The sequence below is a fragment of the Platalea leucorodia genome (assembly GCF_965183815.1).
Source record: "Platalea leucorodia genome assembly, chromosome: 9".
Taxonomy (NCBI): Eukaryota; Metazoa; Chordata; class Aves; order Pelecaniformes; family Threskiornithidae; genus Platalea; species Platalea leucorodia.
This window is the reverse complement of record NC_138831.1, coordinates 35,912,947-35,936,958: the sequence shown is the minus strand read 5'-3', so window position 1 is coordinate 35,936,958 and position 24,012 is coordinate 35,912,947. Positions and strand designations below refer to the sequence as shown.

Sequence of the window (24,012 nt, the reverse complement as noted above, 5' to 3'; positions counted from 1 at the left end):
ACAATTCTTGAAAGTAAGTGCCCACAGAGACTTTTGAGAGCTTCCCACAGGTTACAGCTGTATCTTGGAGGCTGAAGATCAGAATCTTCCTGTTAAAGCTGGGAGGCAAACTTATTGATATTTAAGATGAGAGTTCTTACTTAACAAGAAACACCTCTGAGCTGCACAGATTATCTGCTCCGCTACAATTTTAATCTGTAAGACGGTTATCATGTCAGCTACCCTGGACAGTGAGTGAATATGCACTGACTGACCTCTGTCCTAGTAGAGTTTAAATGCTTCCAGGCACCTTCTGGGCTGTAGAGCTGAAGCACTATTCCTTTACCTGTGGACCTTGTTCTGTAGTTGGGTCAAAAGGACTCCCCACAACTCTCCTCTTTGCACGTTCTACGCTTCTTCTAACAAACTCTTCATAGATTGATTCTTCCACATAAATCCGTGAGCCTGCAGTGCAGCATTGACCTTGATTGAAGAAGACCCCTTGGTGAGCTTGTTCCACAGCATAGTCCACTAGAAAACCAAGACAGCATATGTTGCTCTGAAACATCATTGACACATCTGCTATTGCACCAGTCTTATGTGTATTACATAGTGCCACCAAAACTTCAAAGCAGAAGTAGGGTTTGCTTAAAAAAAACAGCAGAACAGTGACCAAATCAAAACATACTATTGTTGTGTTGGGTCATAAATGAAGATGATTAATTTCATTTTGTGTCATAATCCCTGTGAAAATATGGAGTTTTTAAGCATGTCTAAAGTTTATTTTTTTCCCCATTTCTTCCACCCTGGACACAGCTATACTGGAAGGATATTGGGAGCATTACAACTGTTTCAGAAACACTAGATTGCAAGGGACCGCTTGGGACTTTAGGCATTGTCTAGGTGAAGAAGGGTCCATAGGTAATAAATTCCACATGCCATCTTGTGACACAAGCCACAAAATATTGCTTAATACCCCACTGCAAAAATTAAATCAAGACAGTGCTTTAGCAGTCTATAGGAGTAGGGTATGCAAGAACAATTTCACCAATGTCTTATTGGTGACAACATGTAATTTATCAACATGTAATTTATCAACTAAAACTCTTAAGAGACCCTAGGAAGCTGATTGTGCCCCACATTACAGAAGTCTGTCTAACTGGGGTCAGTAGAGGAGGGGAAAATTTGTCTGTGATCTCAAGTTTGCACTTGGTTTAGTACTGCATATGTGAGAATTACAGTCAGCCAAGTACTTGAGAGAATTTGACTTTGATAATAGTAAGACCTGTCCTTCCCAAAAAGCCAGATTATTTTTCTGCAACACAGAAACATCTTGGCCTATACAGGTGACTGGATAAGGCTTTAAAAATATAGGTCAATTATAGAACAATCAACTCTTGATTTCTACTCTAACTTCCTTGGAGGTACAACTAACACATCCACTATCCAAGCAGGAGAGAGGATCCAGTCATATTTAGACATTCAGAGCTAAATTCTCCCATTGGGTGTAATAGCTGACTAGACAAGAATATTGAAATCATCCCTAAACGGTGATGCCCTGCAGCACTGTAATACCTCTGTTATCAGCTGTAGCACTTTGGAACATTGCTTAAAGTACAATATTTCATGGAAGAAACAAAGCAACAGTGGTTTACTTTCAGCACATCCTAGACAACTCCATCTAACAGAAATGTCTTATTCTGCCCTCAGTGTGGTCTTGAAAAAAAATTATATGGGGTGTTCTCTGGACCACATTCAAATTTTCCCAGGCAGCTCCATGGAGATTGAAAACACTAGTGGATAGAACTGATTAACTGATATTTCTTCCTCTATTGTGAACACAGTTTTTCACCATAAGGGGCTCTAACCATTCTTCTCTGTTTTTTTGGTGCACTCAACTTGGCACACGGTGTTCCTCAAACAGAACAAACAGCTCCTTTGGAATGGTGAGCAAATTGTCTGCTGTTCTTAAATAATCAGAGCTTTGAAGTCTGAATCTCAGGTTAAGTGCTGGTGGCTGTAATTACGGGAAGACCAGAGAGATTTAGTATGATATACTGTGGAACAGACAGTCCTGAAGAAGACTGTGCTCTCCTCTGTGCCCTGTTATTCCCCTGTTGCCTGCAACTTCTCCCCAGGTCCTCAACCTTATTTGGCAGATACAGCAAGTCACAAATAACCTACAGCTCTGTGTGGCAGCTAGGAGCATTTGTCCTTCCTCTGTGGAAGGCCATAACACAGACCTGCCCCCAGCATATATTACTCTACTAGAAGCGTTCAGGTGATCCCGTCTGCATTAGTAGGTTAGGGACATTTGAGATGTGGGGATTTCTGGTGGGAGATACCAATGAGTAACCGGGGTAGAAGGCTGTAACATCTGCATCTGTCTCCAGTTGGCAGGATCCTTTTTAGCTTACCTGGATGACTGTGGCTGTAATTTAGACTCCCAACTTGGTAAAACATTTCTATGTAGACAAGCTGAAAGTTCTTAAGCTTTCCCTTGTCTTTCAGACATTGGTAAGTTTTGAAAATGGATATAGGATTGTAACCAACTCTTGTAATTCATGCTATTCAGAATCATTTTTCTATTCACTTTCCCCTTTTAAATTAAAAGACCAAATCCTCATATGTCTATTTATTTGGGGTTACAAAGTTCCCAGAAAATGCATTGAGTACAGTGTGCCTGCACACAGCCTGAAACAATAGCTCAAAGCAAGGTGTGAACTGTCCCATTCATCTTAATGGGGTGTTAACTTCAAAACCTCCTGCTGACAATTTAGACATCAACATTTTTAACTATTTCATTGCCGATCATTTAAGCAGAAACTTCCAGTTTGTGTTTTTATCCTATCCTAAACAGCTGTCCTGTACCTTCTCAGGTGCCAAAAATCTCAGTTGCACAACATCATCCAGCTGCCAAAATCTTCAGCTCCCTGCTGACAGTGGCAATGAGGATATTTCAATACACAATTCTTCAACTGTGAAAATTTTAAAATTTGAATTATCTCCATTTATATCTACTATCAACACAGCCTAACAAAGGAATACTGCACTGACTAGATCCACAACTCAAGGGTAAATTAAGGCTCTCCCTTTTTATATTTGTCATGAAGCAAGAAAAATCACAGAATTTCCATATTTAAAGCACTAAACCACCTTTCTGCAGAGTTTAGGATGACAAATGTGTATAGGACCATGACTGTGAGTAACACCGTTTCTATATGCTCGGTTATAACTTTTTTCTGCTTTCTTGTTGTCTATGAATCTGTGGGTTCAAATCTTGTCTTTTTATAAAAAATATCACACCTTAGGCTGCTTCTGTAAGATTAAAAAGTGCAATTAGATACAGCTATATTGGTCCATTTCACTTTGTAGGAAAGATATGCCCTAAAATGAAAAAAAAAAAAAAAAGACACCACACAAACATGTTTTTAAGAAAAATATGGAAGTGCTGACTTACAATCAGCATCTGCAAAAATAATGTTTGGGCTTTTCCCACCCAGCTCCAGTGTAACTCTCTTCAAATTACTCCTTCCAGCTGCTTCTTGGATCAGCTTCCCAACCTGAAAGGAAATGGAGACACATTTTACAGGGAATGTAGTCATACAGTTCACTTTAACAGCCAATGTTGGCTATCACTGGAACAGAGCTTTAAATAATCCAGCAGGTTCTTCAATCCAAACAGATTCTCATCAGCAGTGGACAGCTTTCCAGTTTTTTTTCTAGAAATTGAGAGGGGATAAGGCACAGCACTAAGTGTTTGTACCCTTCACCCGTTTGTATCTATGCTAAAACAGCCTGGGGCTTTCTTTTAGGGTGCTTTAGGAGGGCTGAATTAAAAACCTGAAATTGGTGTAACTAGAATTACTTCCATCCAAACTAGTGGCATGTTCACAAGGTTTCAGATACTATTATTAAGAGGTTTAGTTGTATAATTTTTAGTGGAAAAAAATAGATCTGAGTATGTGTTAAGCATGTATTAATCTTATTACTATCCATTAGTAATAACTGCTATCATACTTCTGTATATAGTCCAATGGTAGCTATCACTGCTTTTAGAATTTATTTCACTTTTACTATTTATAGTTACTAAACTGCTAGCCAGCCTGTTTGTAGGATGGCATGGGTTCTCCTCAAAATACAGTTTTCAGTGCCAAAGGTTTAACTAATTTGACCCTGAAATCATGATCCAGAATATGTCAAATTCTAATGAAATCATCAGCCTTTTCTGCAAGATTAACAGCACATAGCAGAATACCAAGTGGGACAAGAAGTTGCAAAAGCATCATCCCAGAACTTGCCCTCAGCTGCACCACAGATAATCTTACTATGCGTTGAGGAGGTCAAAAGCACCTCCAAAATGTCTTTGTAGATTGTGGGGTCAGCTGGCGCAGAATGTAGCCCTGTGGCTGGAGCAGCCACAAATTGCAGATCTTGCCAAGGAACATGAAGGTAGATTAAATGGAGTAGCAATCTGACAGCTACAGGTTTGATGTGTTTCCACATCAGTACAGTTGGAGTGGCAGCTATGCTCCCTGTAAATTATCCCCTCCCTGGATCAATGAATCCAAAATAGATTGGATTTTATACTGTTGCAGTGTAACTATGCCCATTTTGCAGCTAAGGAAGTAATCACAGGTAGATTTAGGCCCCTACATGGTAAAACACAGGATTAAAAGTATCTATTGAAGCTTGAGAACCTTGGTAAGTGCTTTCTTTTAACTGGGGCATGTTTTAAGGTCACACAGAAAGTTACATGTGAAGTGAGATGGGAGTGAGTCCAGAGCTGGACTTTTTTCTCCATGTAGTACTCTGGTCTCTCTAGCTGTTTTCTATTTCTAAGGTCAGGTGAGTGAGATTCCCTGCAGTAAAGGGTTAATGGATGAGAAGCTGAACCTCTTAGAGAACTGAAGGCAGTCTGCTGGAGAAAGTTAAGTCAGCACTGGAGTAATCAGAAAGCAAATGAAACAGAAACCAGGGCCCCCACAGAAAAAACAAAGCAAAACCCCCACAGGATAATGAAGGAATTGTCAACCACTTCGTGTACCTTTCTGATTAACTGTTTATCTGGTGATACCACAGTCAAGTGTGACTGAGGTTATTTTTAAAAAAAAAAAAAAAAAAAAAGGAAATTTAAAATTAGCTGCTTTACCCCTGTATTGATGGAATGGAGTGTTGACATTATCATGAAATTCCTTACATATTCCCTTAATTGGAGCTGATTTTATTGCTATGTTTGACTGACAGCCAGAGGTGAACATGAAAAAGAAGGACCCTTTCTGCCCTCCACCCCCACCACATACATCGAACACGTCATCTGGAAATTCCAGTCTCTCGCACTTTGCTGAAAATGTACACTGGAAACCAGTGAGAGTGCTGTGTTTATAGCCAGTGCCAGCCAATGCCATTCACACCCTTATTGCCTTGAACCTCCCTCTCTCAAAGAACAACAACCACCTATTTCGCCTCAAAAATCCACAGAGAGCAGAACAGACACAGGAAGCCGGAGCAATGTGTCCAGCCCACCATCTTTCCGCCTTCCATTCTACCACTTTAATGTCAAAACTCTTTTGTCCATGCAAGTAAAGATTTTGAAAGGGTTTTATGCAAACAAATGATTGGCAAGTATGCAAGTCCAAATATTATGTATATGACAAATATTAAAGTCCAAAGGGCTTGGAGATGATGGTGTTAATTTGGAAAAGTATGATCCAGAGTATTGTTAATACAGGGAGGTGGTTGTCCTGTTTCCAAGTATAAATTTAACAGACAGCTTCACTGTGTCCCTCCCGTTAGAAATCAGTGTAGACATCAGGATGGTAGGGCTCACGCTGCTCAGCATTTTTGTCCACCGTGCTCCTATTGTGCCCTATGCACTTACAGGTTGAGAAAAGTCTTAGGGAAGGCACCAGCGCTGTGATTATTTAGTGACAAAGGCAGCCTTTTGTGACTGACCCTCTCTTTATGGAGAAAGACAGCATGAAAGGGATAAGTGATAGCGTTGCAATCCGTATGGTCTTTCAGTACATGCTTCCTGTGGTGTCTCTCAGCTATTCTCTGCGAGCTCCCAATAGGCAGTACAGCCTTGCGAGGGAACACTGGAAGAGAGGACTCCCCCACAGATAATGGAGCTGTGCGATTATTCAGCAGGAATGTTGGCAGAGAAAGCCCTGACTCCCCATCCTTGTTTTGAATAGGCTTCAAGATTGATATCAGGAGTATCCCTGGATAGCTTGTGAAGTACCATAACCTTGTAAGCTGCATGGAGGGCGAGGCAGATGTAATTTGGCCCATCTCAAAGAAAACAATTTGTTATTCAGAACAACAACAACAAAAAAGATTAAAGAAGCATTTTGCGGCACCCCTGTGCAAAAAAGCTATTTGAAGAATAGTCCTGGAAGGGTCTGTTTCTGGACTGTGAACTGTATGACGTTAGGCATTGAGAGTGTATCGTGATATAAAACATTTGATTGTTGCTTATTTATGCTTTCTGTGTTGGGAAGTTTAATGTCTCTTTCAAGAGAAGCCTTATGCGGTCACATTTTAAATACTTAGTGCAGAAATTCAAAAAAGTCTGTTGCCTTTCATGGTCCCTTAATTTTCTGTTTGCAGACAGAAATCAATGTTTCTAAATGGTATGGATGGGTTTGCCTGTTACTGTTAAAGCACTGGAAGTTTCACGAGTCAGAAGCAAACCTCCAGGGTTTCTGATAGTTCCTCTACAGCTCCATCAGAATGTCTGGCCTCTCCTCTGCTCTGAACCTTCCTTTGATTGCAGATACACATTAAGTCATTAGGGAACACGTGAACGTAGGGCAACAGCAGTCTAGCTGAACAGCAGGTAATTTTTTTGCACACTGCCACAGACAAGACTGTGAAGGTAAGACTGCACAGGAAGCTATGTAGATTAAAAGATTCCAGGAACAGTGCAAAAACGGACAGAGGAGACAGTCATCTTCAGTTAGGCATTTTAAGTAACTGGGTTGCCCATCTTTGCTCTTATACCTTTCTTGGGATATTGAGAGAATATCTGAAGAACAGTAAGTGTTTTAAGTTACAAGAGATTGATTAAGTTTTGGGAAGATGGTATCATCAGACAGAAATTTTCTATGTTTTCTGGAATTGCAGTTTTCTCTCTCCAGCTATTGAGGCAGTGGATGTCAGTGTTTTGGCAAAACTGTCAAACCCATGCTGCTGCTTACTTAGTCTGTCTGATTTTTTTTTTAATTCCAGACTGTATGCAAAATCTTTCTGAGAAACATTTTAGGACTGCATGGCATGTTCAGGGTGTGTCTCCAGCAAAGACAAGTGAATTTTGAAATATTGACATGAAGAAGAGCAGCTTTATTTGCCTGTGCAATGCCCTGTGTGAGGAGCAGCCCTGAAAAGAGCATAGTGAATAGTGCAGCACAAGTAAAAAGGCAATCCCAAACAGAAATTCCTGGAGAGAATCCTAAGCTATAAATGGCTTGTTTGTTCCTTGGGTTAAATCCTAGCCCCATGGAAGTGCAAGACTAAACTCGTGTTAACTTTGACAGGACTGATACACCACCCTATTTGTTTCAGTTTTAAGAAGGCAAATCCTTTTGACATGTATCCTATAGGCAAGAGGCACAACAGTTGTCCAAGGACAGCTCCCTAAATTCTACCAAAAACACCAAGGAAGGAAAAGGGAAACGGCTACTTTTCATTCAGGAGGCACAAGCTGTCCAAGATATGATCAAAAAGATTCAGCAGAAGCAGGAATGAATGATAATGTAACCTCCCTAAATCCTCCTTATATTGAACAGGGCACGTGCGTAGCATGGTAAGCTAACAGACTTCTCAGAACAGGTCAAATCACCTCTAGGATTCTTGTTGCTAAAGTAGAAAATGCCAGGATGTAATTCTTCATGATATCCAAAACCAGCAAGAGATTGTGTGATCCAGGAGAGCTGACACAACTCATTGCTTGTGCAGTAGGTAGACATTATGTCTACATCATGCATTGTGACATTCATCTCACTTCGGAAATGAAAGGAGAATCCTGCTGAGTAAATTAGGATCAGTGGTAATACAGCTGTTAGCTACAAACATTTGTTTGGCATGAATCAATCTTGACTCTCCTGTAGTTTGCTTTGATGGTCTCTCTAGTATCTTGTTGACTAATGATGAGATCATGGTTTGTTAATCTAAGTGCATAAAGAAAACATTCTGCCAAGCAAAATGCAGACTCTTTTGCTGGGGTTTATTGCAGTTGTTTATAGACCTTTTGTTTACACAGGCATCCAAACCAATTTGTTGGATATTTATTTGGGTTACTCTACAGAACTGCATGAACACAGACCTGAATCCTATCTTTAATCTGTCTGCATTTTAAGGGGTCATAGTTTGAACAAAGTGGAAACCAGCCACTTAGGATACATTTCTTGTTGGCCAGGGCTTCAAATGTTTTGTGTGCTATCTGTAATTCTCATCTTGAGAGCGTTTAACGACTGGAGAGAGTTGTGAGCCACTCTGATTTGGAGGTAACACATTTGTTTTTGAACAGAAGTTATTAGAACTCATTAAACTTTTGCAACAAGCAAAATACAATTTTTAATCCAGCCAGTGCTTTAAATGCACATATTCTTAAATGTGTAATTTTTTTTTAAATGTGTAACACAGTAATTTTTTAAAAGGAACTCAAATAGACGGGAATACATGGAACGGTGAAGAAGCTGAGGCAGAGAGGGACAGAGTAAAAGGGAAAGGCAAGTGTAGTGAACAACTGGGAGAGTGCAGGAGATGATAGCTGAGCTTTACAGAACCACTCCCAAGGTCCTGGAGAGTGACAGTGAGCTTCACCCTACAGCTAGGGACCAGAAAGATCAAGGAGAATACTGTAAAATGTAATGAGATATTTAAATTGATTATGGGCTTTCAAGGGAAGGTAGGAAAGGGATAGGAGCAAGTGTTGACATGGTCATATTGGCTGGAAGAAAGATTGGTTTTGGCAGTTTAAGTTTCATCTGATTGTGGAAGATGAGGAAAAAATGTGTCAGTGAAGCCTGAGAGGAGATTGCCGTAATTTAGGAGGATCATGGATTAGCCCTGGTTCACTAAAAACAACACAGTAAAAATAAACACTTTTGTTAAAATGCCCATACCAAACAAGCTGCTGAAGAGTATGAACCAAAGCAAGCAGAGAAGCCAAGAAAGCTGCTGGAATCTAAGAGGGCACAATATTTTTAGGCTTGCTTTCATAGTTGGTATGATTTTCTTTCTTTCGGTGTGACAGTTGTCAAAGTGAAATTCATAGCCTGCCGGGTGTCTGCAGAACCCTTCGTAGTGAGCTGTAGAGGGAAGAGTTTGGAGAGCCATGCACTAGGGGGCTGGGAGAGGAGGTGATCCATGGGAGGGTGTTTCATAAGAAGCAGGCAGGGTAAAAGGGATGAAAGAGCTGGCAGACTGCTCTTAATGTGCGTGAGCTAACCCATAAAAGGAGGGGTCAGAAGGAAAGAGGGAGAGAAGTGGAATCAAACAGTGATGGTACCACAGAAAAAGAGCTTTTTATGATTTTTCACATATTATTTGGGGGGCAGTGTGTGAAAAGTAAAAACTAGTACTTAATTTTCGAAGCACTAGAGAATCTAAGAAACAGAAAAGAAATAGTGCAAACTGGACCAGCATCATAAATTAGAAATCAGTATCATAAATGAGAAATCAGTATCATAAATGAGAAGTCATTTATGTGTTGGCATTGCATAGGAATGGGCTTGAGGCCTCCGGAGTTTCAAGAGGTCCTGGACCAACGCATGGATGACAAGGCCATTGGTTGCTATTAAATACAATTGTCCACATGCACCTTCGGGCTCAGAAAGTCTTTAAATTGTTGATTACCAGAAGCTGTGAGGCTACAGCAAGGAAAGGATCACTCTACACATGCTCTCTTCTCCTATAAGCATCTGTTACTGGTCATGTTGCAAGATAAGGTGCTAGGCTGGATGGATCTTTGGTGTGGCTATGTCAGGCTTTACTGAGTTAAGGTCATGAACTTGGCCTTTTGGCTCATATTTCTATGGATTGGGTTCTACAAATTTTGGAAAACATTAGCATTAGATTTTTTTGTAGGAAGAGCAGCCTGTTTTCTGCTTTTAAAAAAACTTTGCAGGAAATAGATAATAATAGCCTGATTTTTGTGATTTTTACAGGCAAATGGGGAGTTTTCATTAGCCATAAGTATATGCTTCAAAGGTAAAGAATTTATATTTTTTTCCAAAAGAACCTCATGGTGAAAACTTGAGAAAAACCTGTGCTTTGGACATCTAAACTTGAAGATCTTTGCTTTTGTACTGTTAGGTTTTATCATTAACTTGTTCAAGTTGAAAGTATTATCTGCCTTAACTAGCACGTGGATGAAATGGGGGAATGGAAGTTAATGTCATGGCATTTATATATCTGATGGCTATTGGAAATCCACATCACTGGAGTGTACAATTGACATGCCTCAGACAAGACCAGAGAGACAAAATATTTCCATTATTATTTCATTAGAAATTGAAATCTGTTTTGGAGAAGTCAAAGACACTATAGTACAGCTCATATCACAGCATTGTGTTTAAAATGTTACAATGTTGACTTGCTGTTACAAAAATTCAGTGTTACAGGAAATCAGAAACAATATGGAATAGTTTACGCTAACTCTGCATTAAAACGTTCCATCTGTTCTTGCTTTAGGTTCTTAGAGAATTGCTTTTTCATCTCTGTAATGCTTTTCACTTCCTATTAGTAAGGCTTTTAAAGGCAGGCACTGAGTTAGTATAAAACCCACAGCTTTTGAGTTTAAACGCCTATTAAAACTAAAGCTGTCTGGAACTACAATAAAAATTTATTTTGGCTACAAAAGACAACTTTGAAACCTAACCCATCTGTATTTTTCCTCCTCCAAACAGTGCAACATCCTGTATAATAGAATATTTATCTTAAACAGAGACCACATATCTTTATGAAAACAATTGTTTCAACTTAATTTATGGGGGGTAATCAGCTCATATTAAAGTTTTCAATATTCCAGGATGCTAATATAAATTGGTTACAGGAGATGTAATGACTAGAGTAATTCCACAGAATAATCTGAAATCTGATGTTGCCATTGACTTAGAATGTAACCTGTGTATATTATAATCTAAAATTGCCATAAAAAAATTTGTGTACAGGCATATAGTAATTGCAAAACAACCGTGTGTGTGCAAATTAGGCATACGACTGCAGCTACACTTTACTGGTAATTTAGGCTCGTGTATGGTGACTTCCAAACTCGATTACAGGATAATTCCACCAGAATAATTTATTTGAAATAATTGAGCTGGTCTCTGCGATCCCTGGGCCCACCAGGGAGATACCCACACATATCTATTAGGGCTGCTCGGTCAGTGAATTTATCAAGTCAAATCAAAAACAAATTGACTCACTGGAAGAGCAGTATCCCTGGGATGCATAAAGCCTCCCACTGCCACGAGTGGGAGTCAAACATATCAAAGAGAGGCTGGATCCCTGGGGTTTAGCTCCCTCCATACAATAGTTTGTCAGATTTTGAATTGAAAAGGGCCGGGTTTAGCACTCTCTAAATATAACCAGCCCTGAAACTCCCACTGAGATTCCTTTCTGTCTGCCTTCAGACGATGAGATAAGGCCCCTTCTCCTGTGACTTCAGTCTGGAGTACCTCTATCATCCCCACCCCAACCCTGATAACAGCCGGCTTTGCACATATTTGAGAGCAAGACACGATCTGAGTTTTGAAGGATTCGTTACTCTTTATGTAGATTACAGCCTTCGTCTTCAGACTGAACCTCCTCTGTAACACCTGCATCAGTGACTCATAGCAAGACATTTTGGCGTGCAGGAGACAACTGACTCCCTTCATCTTCTGGCCAGCTTCTTTTCATGTTGGGAACAGACACCTTGGACAATCTCCTTTTCTCCCTGCACTCCTTCGTTTTTAGACCTCTTCCTCATCCTCAGTATACTGGAATGCAGCATCAACGTTGAAGTACATTTGCCCCAATTTGCGCCCTTCCTCTCCCCTTTTCCCCAAGTACGCCAAGATACACAAAATTATGGATGCTAAAGCAGCATTTGTGTGTGCTGTGATATACATGGGATGTTCTGCCTACTTGCATGTGATTCACATCCTCATAAGCCCACAGGAAATCCCAGCAATATTTTTCCAGGCATATCTCCTGTGCTGAGGTGCAGAGCACAGCAGGGGCCAGAGGAAAGGAGCCATTTCTGCTTTGGAAGTACTGCAGTACATAAGTTAGCTGGGAAGGACAGACCACTGTTATTTAGACGTAGCTCTTTTACTCAGTGACAGTGAGAAATGTAGCACGAGGACTTAATACTATCTCCTTAAGTAGTTAGTCACATTTTACACTAACATATCCGTGAATCCTCTTACCTCAGTGGATCCAGTAAAAGCAATTTTATCAATGCCAACGTGAGATGCTATGGCTGCACCAACAATTGGACCAAATCCTGGCAAAATATTGACAACTCCTGGTGGAAAGCCAGCCTGCCAAAATAGGAGTGAATGAAAGGAAGCATGATTTATGAGAACTGACAGAGCACGTTAAACCAGGCATGTGCTGGTAGTTCCTTCCCCACAAGGAGAGACAGAGACATTATTCCTGTCAATTATTCTTACCTCCTTGATGAGGGCTCCCATATAGAGAGCGCTGAGTGGTGTTTGTTCTGCTGGTTTAATAACTACTGTATTGCCACAGCACAGAGCTGGAGCAATCTTCCATGCAAACATCAGCAGGGGGAAGTTCCACTGCAGGAAAAAATAAAAGTTGATAGATGGAAAAATATTGCAGTGGTGTTTTGTTTGCAAGATGTCAAGCTGCTACCTCACTTATTTCTCAGGCTGATCCTCAACATAAATCTTTCCCAGCACAAAGCAAGGATTTTTTTTTTAATTACTGCCATTAAGAAAGCGACAACAGTGACCTTTTAGTTCTTTCTCTTCTGTTCAAAGAAATACAGCCCCCACCCGCAGTCTTCATAAAAGAATCTTCTGTTATCTGTTAATTTTTTTAGTCACAACTTTTTATTTCATTTACTGTTTTGCAATTGGCACTTTTAATTCCCCCATGACAAATAGTTCTTGCTTCTTATACATTTGGAAAGAACTGTTTGTTCATGCTGAAGCATTTTTGGATGTAAATTTCCTATCCATGAATACATCCTAAGATATAAAATTTATACTCAAAATTATATAATCCCTAATTGATGGGATTACAATAAAAAAACCCATAAATGTCAATGCTCGGTCAAAGCATTTCATTTTCTTGAAAACTTCTTACTGAGCAATTTATACGGAAGATGTTAAAAGAACAGTAAAAAACAGGTTGAGAAACATTGTTTGGTGATGTAAAAGTTTGTATCATCATTAATTTCAACTTCATTTAACTGCAACAGAAGATGTAGTGAATGTTATTAGTTTGATGCACAAACGAGTTGTGGATAAAGCTAAGAGTAACAAGCCTTTCTGCATCAAGGCCTGATACTAACAGGTTAAGTGCACAGTCCTGCTGATTTCAGTGGAAATGCCAGAGTAATAAAATAACTGCGTTTGCACAATCACTCTTATAAATGCATATAATAATCTCTTTTGGAAAGAAAAAAGAAAATATCAGTCACAAAGAGTCAGCCACTGGCCAGAACATGTTACTGCCTGATGCATATCAGCTGCCACTCTCACGGACATCTCTCTAGCCCCTGGCTAGCTTGAAAAAATACACAACTGTCTTTCCTTCACCGAACACCCAATTTTTTACTCCCTCAGTTGTTTATAAACTCTGGAGACAAAGTGATGTTTTAATTCCATCTCCAGTATATAAACCTGGGAGGGGAGCTATAGGGCCAACAGTGTGCTGACAGCCTGCACTTCTAATGGTATTGCAAGGAGAGCTCTGACGAGTTTTTATAGGGTAGTATATAGCCCTGTTTATGCTACAAAGCTGCCAAAGAGCATATGTTTTGATGGAAGCTAGGATGTGAAAGAGGATGAGGAGTTTAGTGTTAGGCTTGCTGTTTAATTTTATTTTTGTAATAACATATTTGCTAGTGTAATGGCTAAGTGCATGCAGCGGCCCAGGGGCTGTACTCTGTGCCTAGTAGCTGCGGAGGAAATATGTAACAGATTAGCAGTAGTGGTAGAATAGATGCGTATGACAGCCATGTTGAAGTTTTGGAGGACAAACTTGGAGGAAGAACGAACAAGTAAGGTACATGGCTGTGTACCCTGAACAGAGAGTTCTACAAATCTAAACTAAAAAAATCCTGCTTTTGGCTTGATCTTCAGCCTGTGGCCAAGTTTCTTCAACAGATTCATCAGTTAAGCTCAATGAGACAAGCCTAAGAGATGTCCAGCAACTTTGGGGTTAGATGTTGGGGTTGTCATTTTGCAAATGCTTATCCATGAGCTTGGCTGAAGAATGGGGACAGAGCTATGGAATCATTCATTCATAAGGACCACTCGTGAGGCAAGTTAGGCGAGTGCGTAGGTGTTTGCAGGACGGGTGTAGCCACAGATTCTCTGAGTCGTTTGCATGTTTCTCTGAGTTTCTATGGAGTGCCAAACACAATAGCCACCCTTTAACAAAGACATGAAATAACAACAAATATAAATAGGAAAAAGGGCTTAACATTGTTAAAGTAATCTTTTCTGGCTGCTCCTCCTTTAATGGAATTGCTGCATGTTGCTGTTTAGTGGCTTTGTGGTTAACATGAACAAAATAAAAAACAACATCAACAAAAATTTCAGAGAATGTCCTGATTAGTTCCCCAGTGCTTTGACAAGGAAAAAAGCTTCCACACAATATTGTAATAGCTATATGTGAGCCTCCCATTGAAATTTCTGCCAAAGCCGGTTAACTGGTTCTTCTGAAAACGTTAGCTTCTCAGTGTAATTCCCATGCAGTGTTCAGCAAGAGTATATTACGGATATATTTTGGGGTGTAGGGGGAGTATTAGATTTGATGAAATGCTGTGTTTCTCTCTCATAACAAATAAAACAAACATTTCATGTCTTTTATTAGCTACACAATGTTAATTGTAATGATATGTCTCCTGGAGTTTCCTTTTCTCCTCCAGCCTTGTAAAAGAAATAGCAGGAAAGAATGGAATTAAAATGAATCACATTCTCCCAGGAACTGAGGAGCCTGTTAAATCACAGTAAAAACTAAATAAATAAAAAGACTACCACAGCAAAGCATCAATTTTCCATAAGTTGTGTGAACATCCATAACCACTGACAGCATATTAACACTGTGTTTTGCTTTGCTTGTTTTAATCATGAGAATTCTATGACTTGAGAACTTAACTCCTAATAACAGAGCCTAAACCCTATTAGCATGTTCAAATAAGCATTTGCAGGGAGGCTGTTAAAGATATGTCAACAATATGAGCTCAGCTTTTTTCGTAATGGAAAACACACATAGCTGAGGACCATGTTTTATGTGTCTTTAAAGAGAGCTGGTTCAAATGAAAATAAATAGAAAGTGCTAGTAGAGATACTCACAGGGATGATCTGTCCACACACTCCGATGGGTTCGTGTCTTGTAAACGTAAAATAATCTCCATCTGAAACAGATGAGCATGGTTACTCTCAAGTGCAGTTTGACTTGGCAGAACAAAAAAAAAAAATAGAGGGGGGAAAAAGCTCTAAGGATCAGCCTTTGATGGCAGTAAAAGAAATAAAGAAGTCATGGAAATGTTTTTTCATGAGCCAGCATGGGAAACCTAGGTTCAGGAGCAACCTAATTGTTCCTTCTGTAGAACAAAGGAAGCAGGCATCCCATCAGAAAGTAACCTGCTTTCTTCCTTGGGAAAGAAGACAAGCTGTACCGCACAAAAAAGGGCAGTAGCAAGGAAGGCACTTAACTAGCCTCTGCTGATTTCAGGGTGAGAGAAGAGAAGAGTCACAAAGGCAATTTCCTGAAAGGCAGGACTGGGACAAAGCAATATAAAGGTATATATACAAGCAGATGTGCGATAATAGAGTAACACACATCTCCCTCATCTTCCATTGAAGACACAGGCAGTTTCAAGTAATGGAATGATATACCACAGTCTGTAGATGTGGAATGAAGAAGGGAAGCCAGTGACTGATGTGTAATTGAGCATAATTTACTGCAGAAGACAACACTAAGGAGAACACGGGGGTCATCGTATGGCCATGCTCTGATAGCTGACTTGTAGAACACGGCCTGTATCAGAAATGGCCTCAAGCTAAATAGGCAGTCAGTTTAAGTTGACAGGGAAAAGTTGGATGCAGCTAGAAAACAAGACATCAGAGAATAAGAAAAGTTTTCACAAACCTTTTGGGCAAGGTAGAGGTGAATAAATAAATGAAGGGACCAAGTCAACGGAAACATGGAAATTATGGGTTTTCTCACTGGACTTTTGACAGAAATAAGAATATGGACTAAGAGAGATCCTAACAACAAAGATGAAGGAAAAGCAGACTGCATGTTCACAAACAGCAGGTGTGGATGGTAGGAGGCTAAAGGGAATTACTTAATTAACTCTCTGATCTGGTAATTATTTTTAAGGTCCTGATGAACAAAAAATGGCAAAAAGCTCTAGGGATGAGCGGTATCATTAATTAAAGTGAGTGCTACGCTAGATCTGCAGTCCTTAACTAAAGCACTGTTGAGCTCAGGGCAGCCTGAGTCAGGTCATGAAATAAACAGATCTGTGATTTGGGGTCAGGCCTGTGGTCTGTGGGAACCTTTCACATGGCCTGGCCTGCTCGGAGCGGCAGGCCTCTGGGCTGGCTCATTTTGCACAGCTGGTGTAAGTGACTGTCATGGGGGCTGATGGAGTTCATGCTCTTTCACAAAGCTGCACGGTTGTTGCTGCTTCAGCACTTGCCTGTGGTCTGGGAGTACATGCTGAGGTTATACATGCTGTGATACAACATAGGTTTCTTCCTGATTGATAAAGAGCAGGAAAATTACCTGCTCTGTGTGGGGACCGGTTAAGGTATTGTCTAACCATCAGCTTTGTTAGTGAGCTTGGCCTGCATCTGCGCAAAGTAGATTTACAGCACTTTTGTACCTAAATTGAGTCTTGTAGCTGTATAAACTAGCCCAGGCTCAAACCGCCTCTGAATTTAGGTCAAATGTTTTTCAGTGAGGCTACAGCTGAGGGAAGGGCATGAGCTGAATGTGCCCCTTGGCCTGTAGTGCTTGGTCATCTAGAAAAACTTGAATCTCTTTACTTAGGAAAACCATTTCAACTAAGTATGTGATAATGATGAGAAAGTTACCTAGGCCCAGTCACAGGAGATAATTTCCCAGGATAGGAAATGGTCAGACGGAGGAAGGGAGTAAAAGAAGGACAGCTTACAGTGCTTTTGCTCGCATTGTCACTGTCCAACGCAAGGGTATGTGCTTTCCTTCACATGGTGTGAGAGCATGTGGGCAGCTGTGGCCTCTGCCCCATTCAGTTTGGAGCTGCCGCCAGCCTTGTTCAATATCGGAGAAAGACCTAACTTCACAACCGAGAGTACATTTTGGGAACCTGCTGCAATGCCCTGTACTATACATCTGGTAACAATAAATGGGTTAATCCGTAAAGCTTCTTGGGTTTAAGTAAAGACTTCAACTTGAATTTGGTTAGAAATAACCCATTTTCAGGACTGCTTATTTCTGTACATCTACTTTACAGGATTTGCTCAGTAGAAACCTGAGCTAGAGTACCTAATACATCAGCTGGGGGCCAGATACAGAATAATTATGAGAAAGGTAACAATAGTCTGCAACCAAGACAAGGGACAGAACAGAGGAAGTAAAGGAGGGAGGGAAAGAGAGAAAAGAGATTCACATCAGGAAAAGGAGGAAGAAAATAGTTGATCAGTTGGTTTGCTCTGCACTGACAAAATGTCATTGCACCGTTTTGATCTCTAGATGCTTAACAACTTCCCAGTGGAGATGAGAATACTTGTTTCACAAATTGAGATGATCAGTTTGATTTTCTAGGTTATCTTTCACGGATGCTAGCAGTGGTTCACAGACCATAGGAAGAATCATCAGACCAGACAGAAGTAAAGTAGAAGCCAAAATACAGAGAATTATATACAGGCAAAACTGTCTAAGTGCTCAAGAGGCACATAGAGGAGTCAGCTAAAAATACCAGCTTGTACTTGGTAGTACTGTGAGAGGTGGATTCTCAGCCAGAAGGATGGTGACAACATAACAGTAACACAGTTATGTTAGCACTGTCTGACTTTAGATTGTCACTGCATAATCATTGCCACATGTCTGCGTGCTTCATAACATGAAGTTATAGATAACCTGAACCTGCTTGCCAAGTCAGGCAAATGGTGGTTAATTCTACCGAATGTAGGCAGAACGTTCTTTCCGCAGAGCAATACCTCCCATGCAGAGTTGCTTGCCCTGCTTTCTTCCACTAGACTCTAGGCAGCTGCCCTTTTTGACACCTACTTCCAAAGTTCATTATCCACAGACTTACTGTTAAGATCAGATTTTTGAGGTTGCTTTCTAACAATATCTTTGTGAACATACGTGACTTGAAGTTATTCAGAAGCTTCAGATGCCCCCGGACAGGCCAAAGATGTATCTAAGAGCTGCCTTGTCCATAATGTAAAATAAGCTGTTACCATGACAAAATAACTCAAGACTGATGAAGTGAGTCACTTTTTCTGACCAGTGAGCATAGAAAGCTCCTCTTTGCTCAGAAATTAAATAGGAGACTTTAAAATGTTTTAGAGTTTGAAGATGAGTTTATACAAGTCATGCTAATGACACTTATTCTAAGATGCTGTTGCTGATAATTGTTACTCTTATCCTTCTACTAGCTGGCAGCCAGAAGAACATTGCCTGAGAGGGATCTGACAGTCTGATCCCACATCCAATCTAAAAATTTGTCTTAAAAGTTTTTTTTTTAATATTCTCAGCTGATGTAAACTGGCATTCTTCAGTCCTCACTGATATTAATAGAGCCAGATCAATTTGCAGCTGCTTAGCACCTGGCCTGAAGATTTTTATTTTTTAATCAGAAAGAAAGCCCCATTTATCCAGGGATCTCACTTTGGGACAGCAATACCTTCCACAGATGTGTTTGCTCAGATTTCCATCAGGAGTCTCTGCCCCAGATATTATATTTGCATAACAATCATAATACAGTCATATGCCTCATATAGCAGGACACAGCAAACAAGTGGGTGAGGAGAGCTGAGTTGGTTCTTTAAGCTGTATCATATCATATATTGATTTAAAGAGGCATTTTTGCTTGCATTCAGTTTATTAGTTTAACAGTTTCTAGTTTAGCCTCATTCTGTTTTAATTTAAATCATCAAGGCTTTATGCCTGGGAGCAAGCAAAGGGCAGTCTGAAGGTTTTAGCAGCTCTGGGACCAAAAGGAATGTGACTGTAAAACGCACTGTTCTTCTTCTACTTTTCTATCACTTGGCTATTTTTATTTTAGAGGAAAAGAAAACCTCAACAGAAACAGATGAAAGATTGGGAGGTTTCAGATTTATAGCACACTGAACAGAAAGAGAAGGCGATTTAATAGGGTTTTTATTTTCGTTTTGTTGTCTTGTTTGGTTTCCTTTGCTGAGCTGATAGTAAGTGAATGTAAAGAGCACCATTGTTTAACACTGGCCTTGCTCTGAAATAGCTTTATGAGAATGACAAATTTATGGTGTGAAACTGGAGGAATACAGAGGAGTGTTAAACCAAGAGGAAGAACTAACTGATACCCTGAAAATCTGTGAATGGACTTATGATTCTACACTACTGATAACTGTGTGTGTTAGCACCAAAGTTTGCATTTAGGAAGGCCTGCTGAAAACGTGCCTTCCTCTCCCCCAGTGTAGCCCACCTCACTGAAAAAAATAAGGGTTTTCATCTGATACACTACTTGAGGACAAGAAAAAGCAGAGAATATTTATTCTCCTTAACCTGGCAATGCCTTTTGGTGACTGACCTAAATATTGTGTACCTGCGGGGCTAGCGAGTGAGGAGGCGGCATTCACTGACCAGGGAGTAAGGGATTAGGGAACAGGAAATTTGCTGAATATATGAATTTATGGTGTGCTCTGCACTTTCGCATGTTTAAATGTGAAGTGCAAGCAGCAAAACCAGGATTTATGAATCTCAGCCTAAATGACTGTGGAAATCTTCAAGACTCTTTACAGGAGAGTCTACACTTGAAATATTGTCGTTTCTTCGGTGAAAATATACTAGTGATGATAAACATCAGTCAGTACACACTGCAATTTTAGTAAGCTGAAACACCATGATGAGTAACACTGCAATAAGTGTTACATGATCTGTTTTCCTCCTGAAAATTTTGGGGCCACATTGTCAATTTATCTGCTTGCCTAACTTCGATAGTTTTGTGCTTTGCTGTACAGGGGCAAGCTAGTGTACTGCAGATATTGTGTTACATAATGTAATTTTATGGAAATGGATAGGCAACAGCAAAATTCATTTACTTGTGTGCCTTCCTGGTCTCCTTCAGTAAAGTGTAATAAACATGCATGTGCAACGAACAGAGTGCACCATGAAGCCAAAAAGAATCCATAGAATACATGTTGGTTTTCCTTACTGTTTTTCCAAAGATTTATTTTATGCAGGTAAAAGATGAGTACATTTACCTTAATGACTGCACCTGCATAAAATCATTCTTTGCTATCATGTGCCATTTTGCATAATTATAGCAGTTGGTACATCTAGTCCAGACTGCAAATGAGTATGTTTGCAACAGAAAATGCAGCCTGTATTTGTTAAACAGCTGGGAGGGAAGGGCAGGAGGAAGAGACTTGTTAATAAAAATAATGGTAAGGATTTTTTCCTTTCTTCTCTCTAGCAAAAAATAAGAGCAGAATAACTAATTTCCCAGCATTCATAAAGATTTATCTCATGCATACAATATAAAACTCATATACATACAATATAAAACATACAATATAAACCAATATTTAAATGTAGGTATTGAGCTATCTCCTTCTCAGATGGACACATGCAAAAGAAAGAAGACGCTCTTTGGGATGTGCATGTAGGGCAGAACAATAGCAGGTCATCTAGTCCAGCCCTCGCTGACGTTTAAACATCTGCTTCAGTGACATACTACACGCTATAAGACCAAACCAAGGTTCTCTTCTACCTTTCACGAAGCTGTAATCTATTAAGCCATTTGGCCATGAGAAGGTTTAGGTGCGTACCTGTGCTTTAATCCCCCTTACCTACAGGAATGGTCATTCCATGGATTTTGTCTGCCCAGCCGGCGTAATACCTCAGGGTTTTTATGACTCCCTGAAGATCTACGTAGAAAGCTTGCAAGAAAGGTTTGCCACTGTTCAGCGATTCCATAGTCTAGAGGACAAGAAAAAGTTAAGAGATATAAGCACAGCAGCATTTTTAGACTATTGTACTTAAGTATTCACTGTCTTAACAGCTCTTTAATCACGACAGATTTTAATGAAGACCAACCAGTTACGCCTTGGCATAATCTTAACCCACAAGGTTCAGAACAACTATCTGATCCCCTTTGTTACTTCTTTTTGCAAATGTGAACAAAACCTATTTTGCTTAAAAAAAAAATCTGGTTCCTTCTGGAGTATTCCAGAATGACTATGATTTTAAGAACGTGTGCGTGTGTGTGCATTTGTGTGTCTGTCTGTCTGTCTTGTGGGTTTGTGTGTGTGTGTACATGCATGTACATGTGCCTGTGTGTATTTTGGACCTAAAAGCCACTGTGTTTGGTCCAGATATATAAATGCTAAATTGCTTTAATCGGGAGCCAAGATAAAAATGCCTGTCAAACTAGGTTCTGTTATGTTAATGATAACAGCTGAGAAGGGGCTCCTTGTAACCCCATATTAATGATCTGAATCCATAAAGAGAAGAATGGACATATCCCTCTTTGTATAATTGATGTGAATATAAAAATTTCTCTATATGGCTGCCAAGACTCCTGCTGAGGTCTGAGATATCTATACTGTACAGCCAGTGTATTTATTGCCATCAAATAAACAAACTCTCCTCTAGGGAAGCTCATAAATTAACAAGCTAATGTCCTTATTTTTAAGTTAATATTCCTATTTTTAAAAGTATCTTATAAGCTATCCTCTTAGGGGTTCCTAAGATCATTTAGCAAAAAGAATCCAATAAAATATCCTAAGATGTTGAGTAGCTTAACTCATTCTCAATAGCTGTCTAATAGAAATCGTTAAGAATGGGCAAAGGACGCCCATGTGTAACACACCAACCATCAAATGAGTTTCTATAGAGAAGAATGGAGGCCTAATTCTGCACTGACTTATATCCCCAAGAGCAATTAATGGCATTGCCTGCAGTGCAATTCAGTAAAGAACTTGGCTCTAGAAATACAAATCGAATGACAGGCAGAGTAAACTTGATTTGCTGCGCACTTCCTTCTCCCTGTGGCGATTTTACAGTATACACTGGTGGTAAGATGATTTAAGTGTTGACAAAGCTGGAATTAAGATGTTCACCAGCTTAGTTTAAAGCACTTGACATGCGGAAAACAACATTAACAATGCCACCGTTTAGATGGCTTCATACGTGAGCGAAATAGTGCAATACCCAGAATTCATGTTGCCAGCCGAGTGTCAGTAAGCATTTCACCTGCCATTTCATTAATGTCTGCACAAATCACTTCACTCAGTCTTCCATTTTTTATTTTAGAGAAGTTACAGGTGTGCATAACAGGCATACATGTGTGTGCACACCCGTTCATTTGTCTGATGTCCAATTTAAAGCTCATTTGAGTCAATTGGAAGACTTGTTGACTTTTATGAGCTTTGGATCAGGTCTTAAGTAGACAGCCATCTTAGCCATCACGCTGAGTGTAGTTTTCAAATATAATTCATATTAACACATTTTGGAACTAATTTGCTCTCAGAATATAAACCTGACAGGTGATTTAACTGTTGATTTTCATGTGCCACTTACAGCAAGAATTGCCCTGTCTCTTTCGACCAAGTCTGCTAGCTTATCCAAAAGATGGCCTCTTTCCGATGCATCCATTCTCCTCCACACTGAACCTAGAGAAAAAGCAAGGCGAGCTGCCCTCACTGCTTTGTCCGTATCAACCTGTCAAGGAGGAAGAAAAAAAACAAAGGCACTGAGGTAAATAACAGTACCAGGCTTATGAAATTTGCTGTTGTACAACCTTAGTCACATGATGGGTTTTGGAACTGTGATAAATAAAAAAGAACTGTCCAACAGTGCTATTCTGGACCTGTTGCTTTGATCTATTTAGACATTTCTAGCCATTCACGGGATGCATTACCTTGTCAGCTTCCTGGATCTCACAGATCTGCTCTCCTGTTGCTGGATTATATACTGGGAATATTCTCCCACTTTCAGAATTTTGCCACTCATTATTGATGAAAATCTAGAAAAGGAAGAAAAGTCATCAGTCCTCCTGCATGAACAAACAGTAAGGTATATAACAACGAATTCCTGGGAAAGGCTGCAGATTCTAATACAAAAGAGTTGAAACTTATTTATGCCTGTGAAAATCACGGTTTTCAAGAGTTCAAGCTAAGGGTCAGCCCCTGATGTCTTTCTGTATTCTGTGGCAGTGTTACTATAGAAGCAACGTCAAACTCTAAATAACTTGGTTGACATTCAAAAACTGTAACAAATAAACTGAAAAAAGGAAAAACCTGTATCAGAGAAAAAGCCTTGAAGCTGCTGGAGACAAGACAAGGATTTGGAGTAATCATTCAATTCAGTAAGTAAACATTTGGTCACTGATACAACCCAGTCAAGGCTGAATAATCTCAAACATCACAGTTCTTCAGTACACAGTCAGTTGATTATGGCTGCAGTGATGGCTTGCAGCACAGAATTAACTTGCTTATCTGCTTGGAACAATGGAAATTGTTAAATTCTCTCAGTGTTGACATCATTTTAATTGTCATGGGCAAACCAAATTTGAATTTTAATGGTGCTGACAACAGCTGTCTTGAAAGAGGTAATGACAGATGAGTTTATTTAAAGTAG

The 24,012-nt window shown here is 39.8% G+C and overlaps 1 protein-coding gene across 2 annotated transcripts in view; it reads right to left on the bottom strand.

Annotated features, from left to right (window-relative positions):
• The window catches only part of ALDH1A2 (aldehyde dehydrogenase 1 family member A2), a gene marked incomplete at its 5' end in the record, with an annotated part of 55,164 nt that overhangs the window by 7,246 nt on the left and 23,906 nt on the right, over nucleotides 1–24,012 (bottom strand). The window contains 8 exons of one of the 2 annotated variants that reach the window (XM_082322781.1): nucleotides 326–510; nucleotides 3,440–3,542; nucleotides 12,399–12,512; nucleotides 12,645–12,773; nucleotides 15,525–15,586; nucleotides 21,222–21,351; nucleotides 22,954–23,094; nucleotides 23,294–23,398. In XM_082322781.1, coding sequence (XP_082178907.1) covers nucleotides 326–510; nucleotides 3,440–3,542; nucleotides 12,399–12,512; nucleotides 12,645–12,773; nucleotides 15,525–15,586; nucleotides 21,222–21,351; nucleotides 22,954–23,094; nucleotides 23,294–23,398 — 969 coding nt within the window. The remainder of the gene's footprint in view (nucleotides 1–325; nucleotides 511–3,439; nucleotides 3,543–12,398; nucleotides 12,513–12,644; nucleotides 12,774–15,524; nucleotides 15,587–21,221; nucleotides 21,352–22,953; nucleotides 23,095–23,293; nucleotides 23,399–24,012) is intronic. The other variant, XM_082322782.1, reaches the window with a different exon arrangement.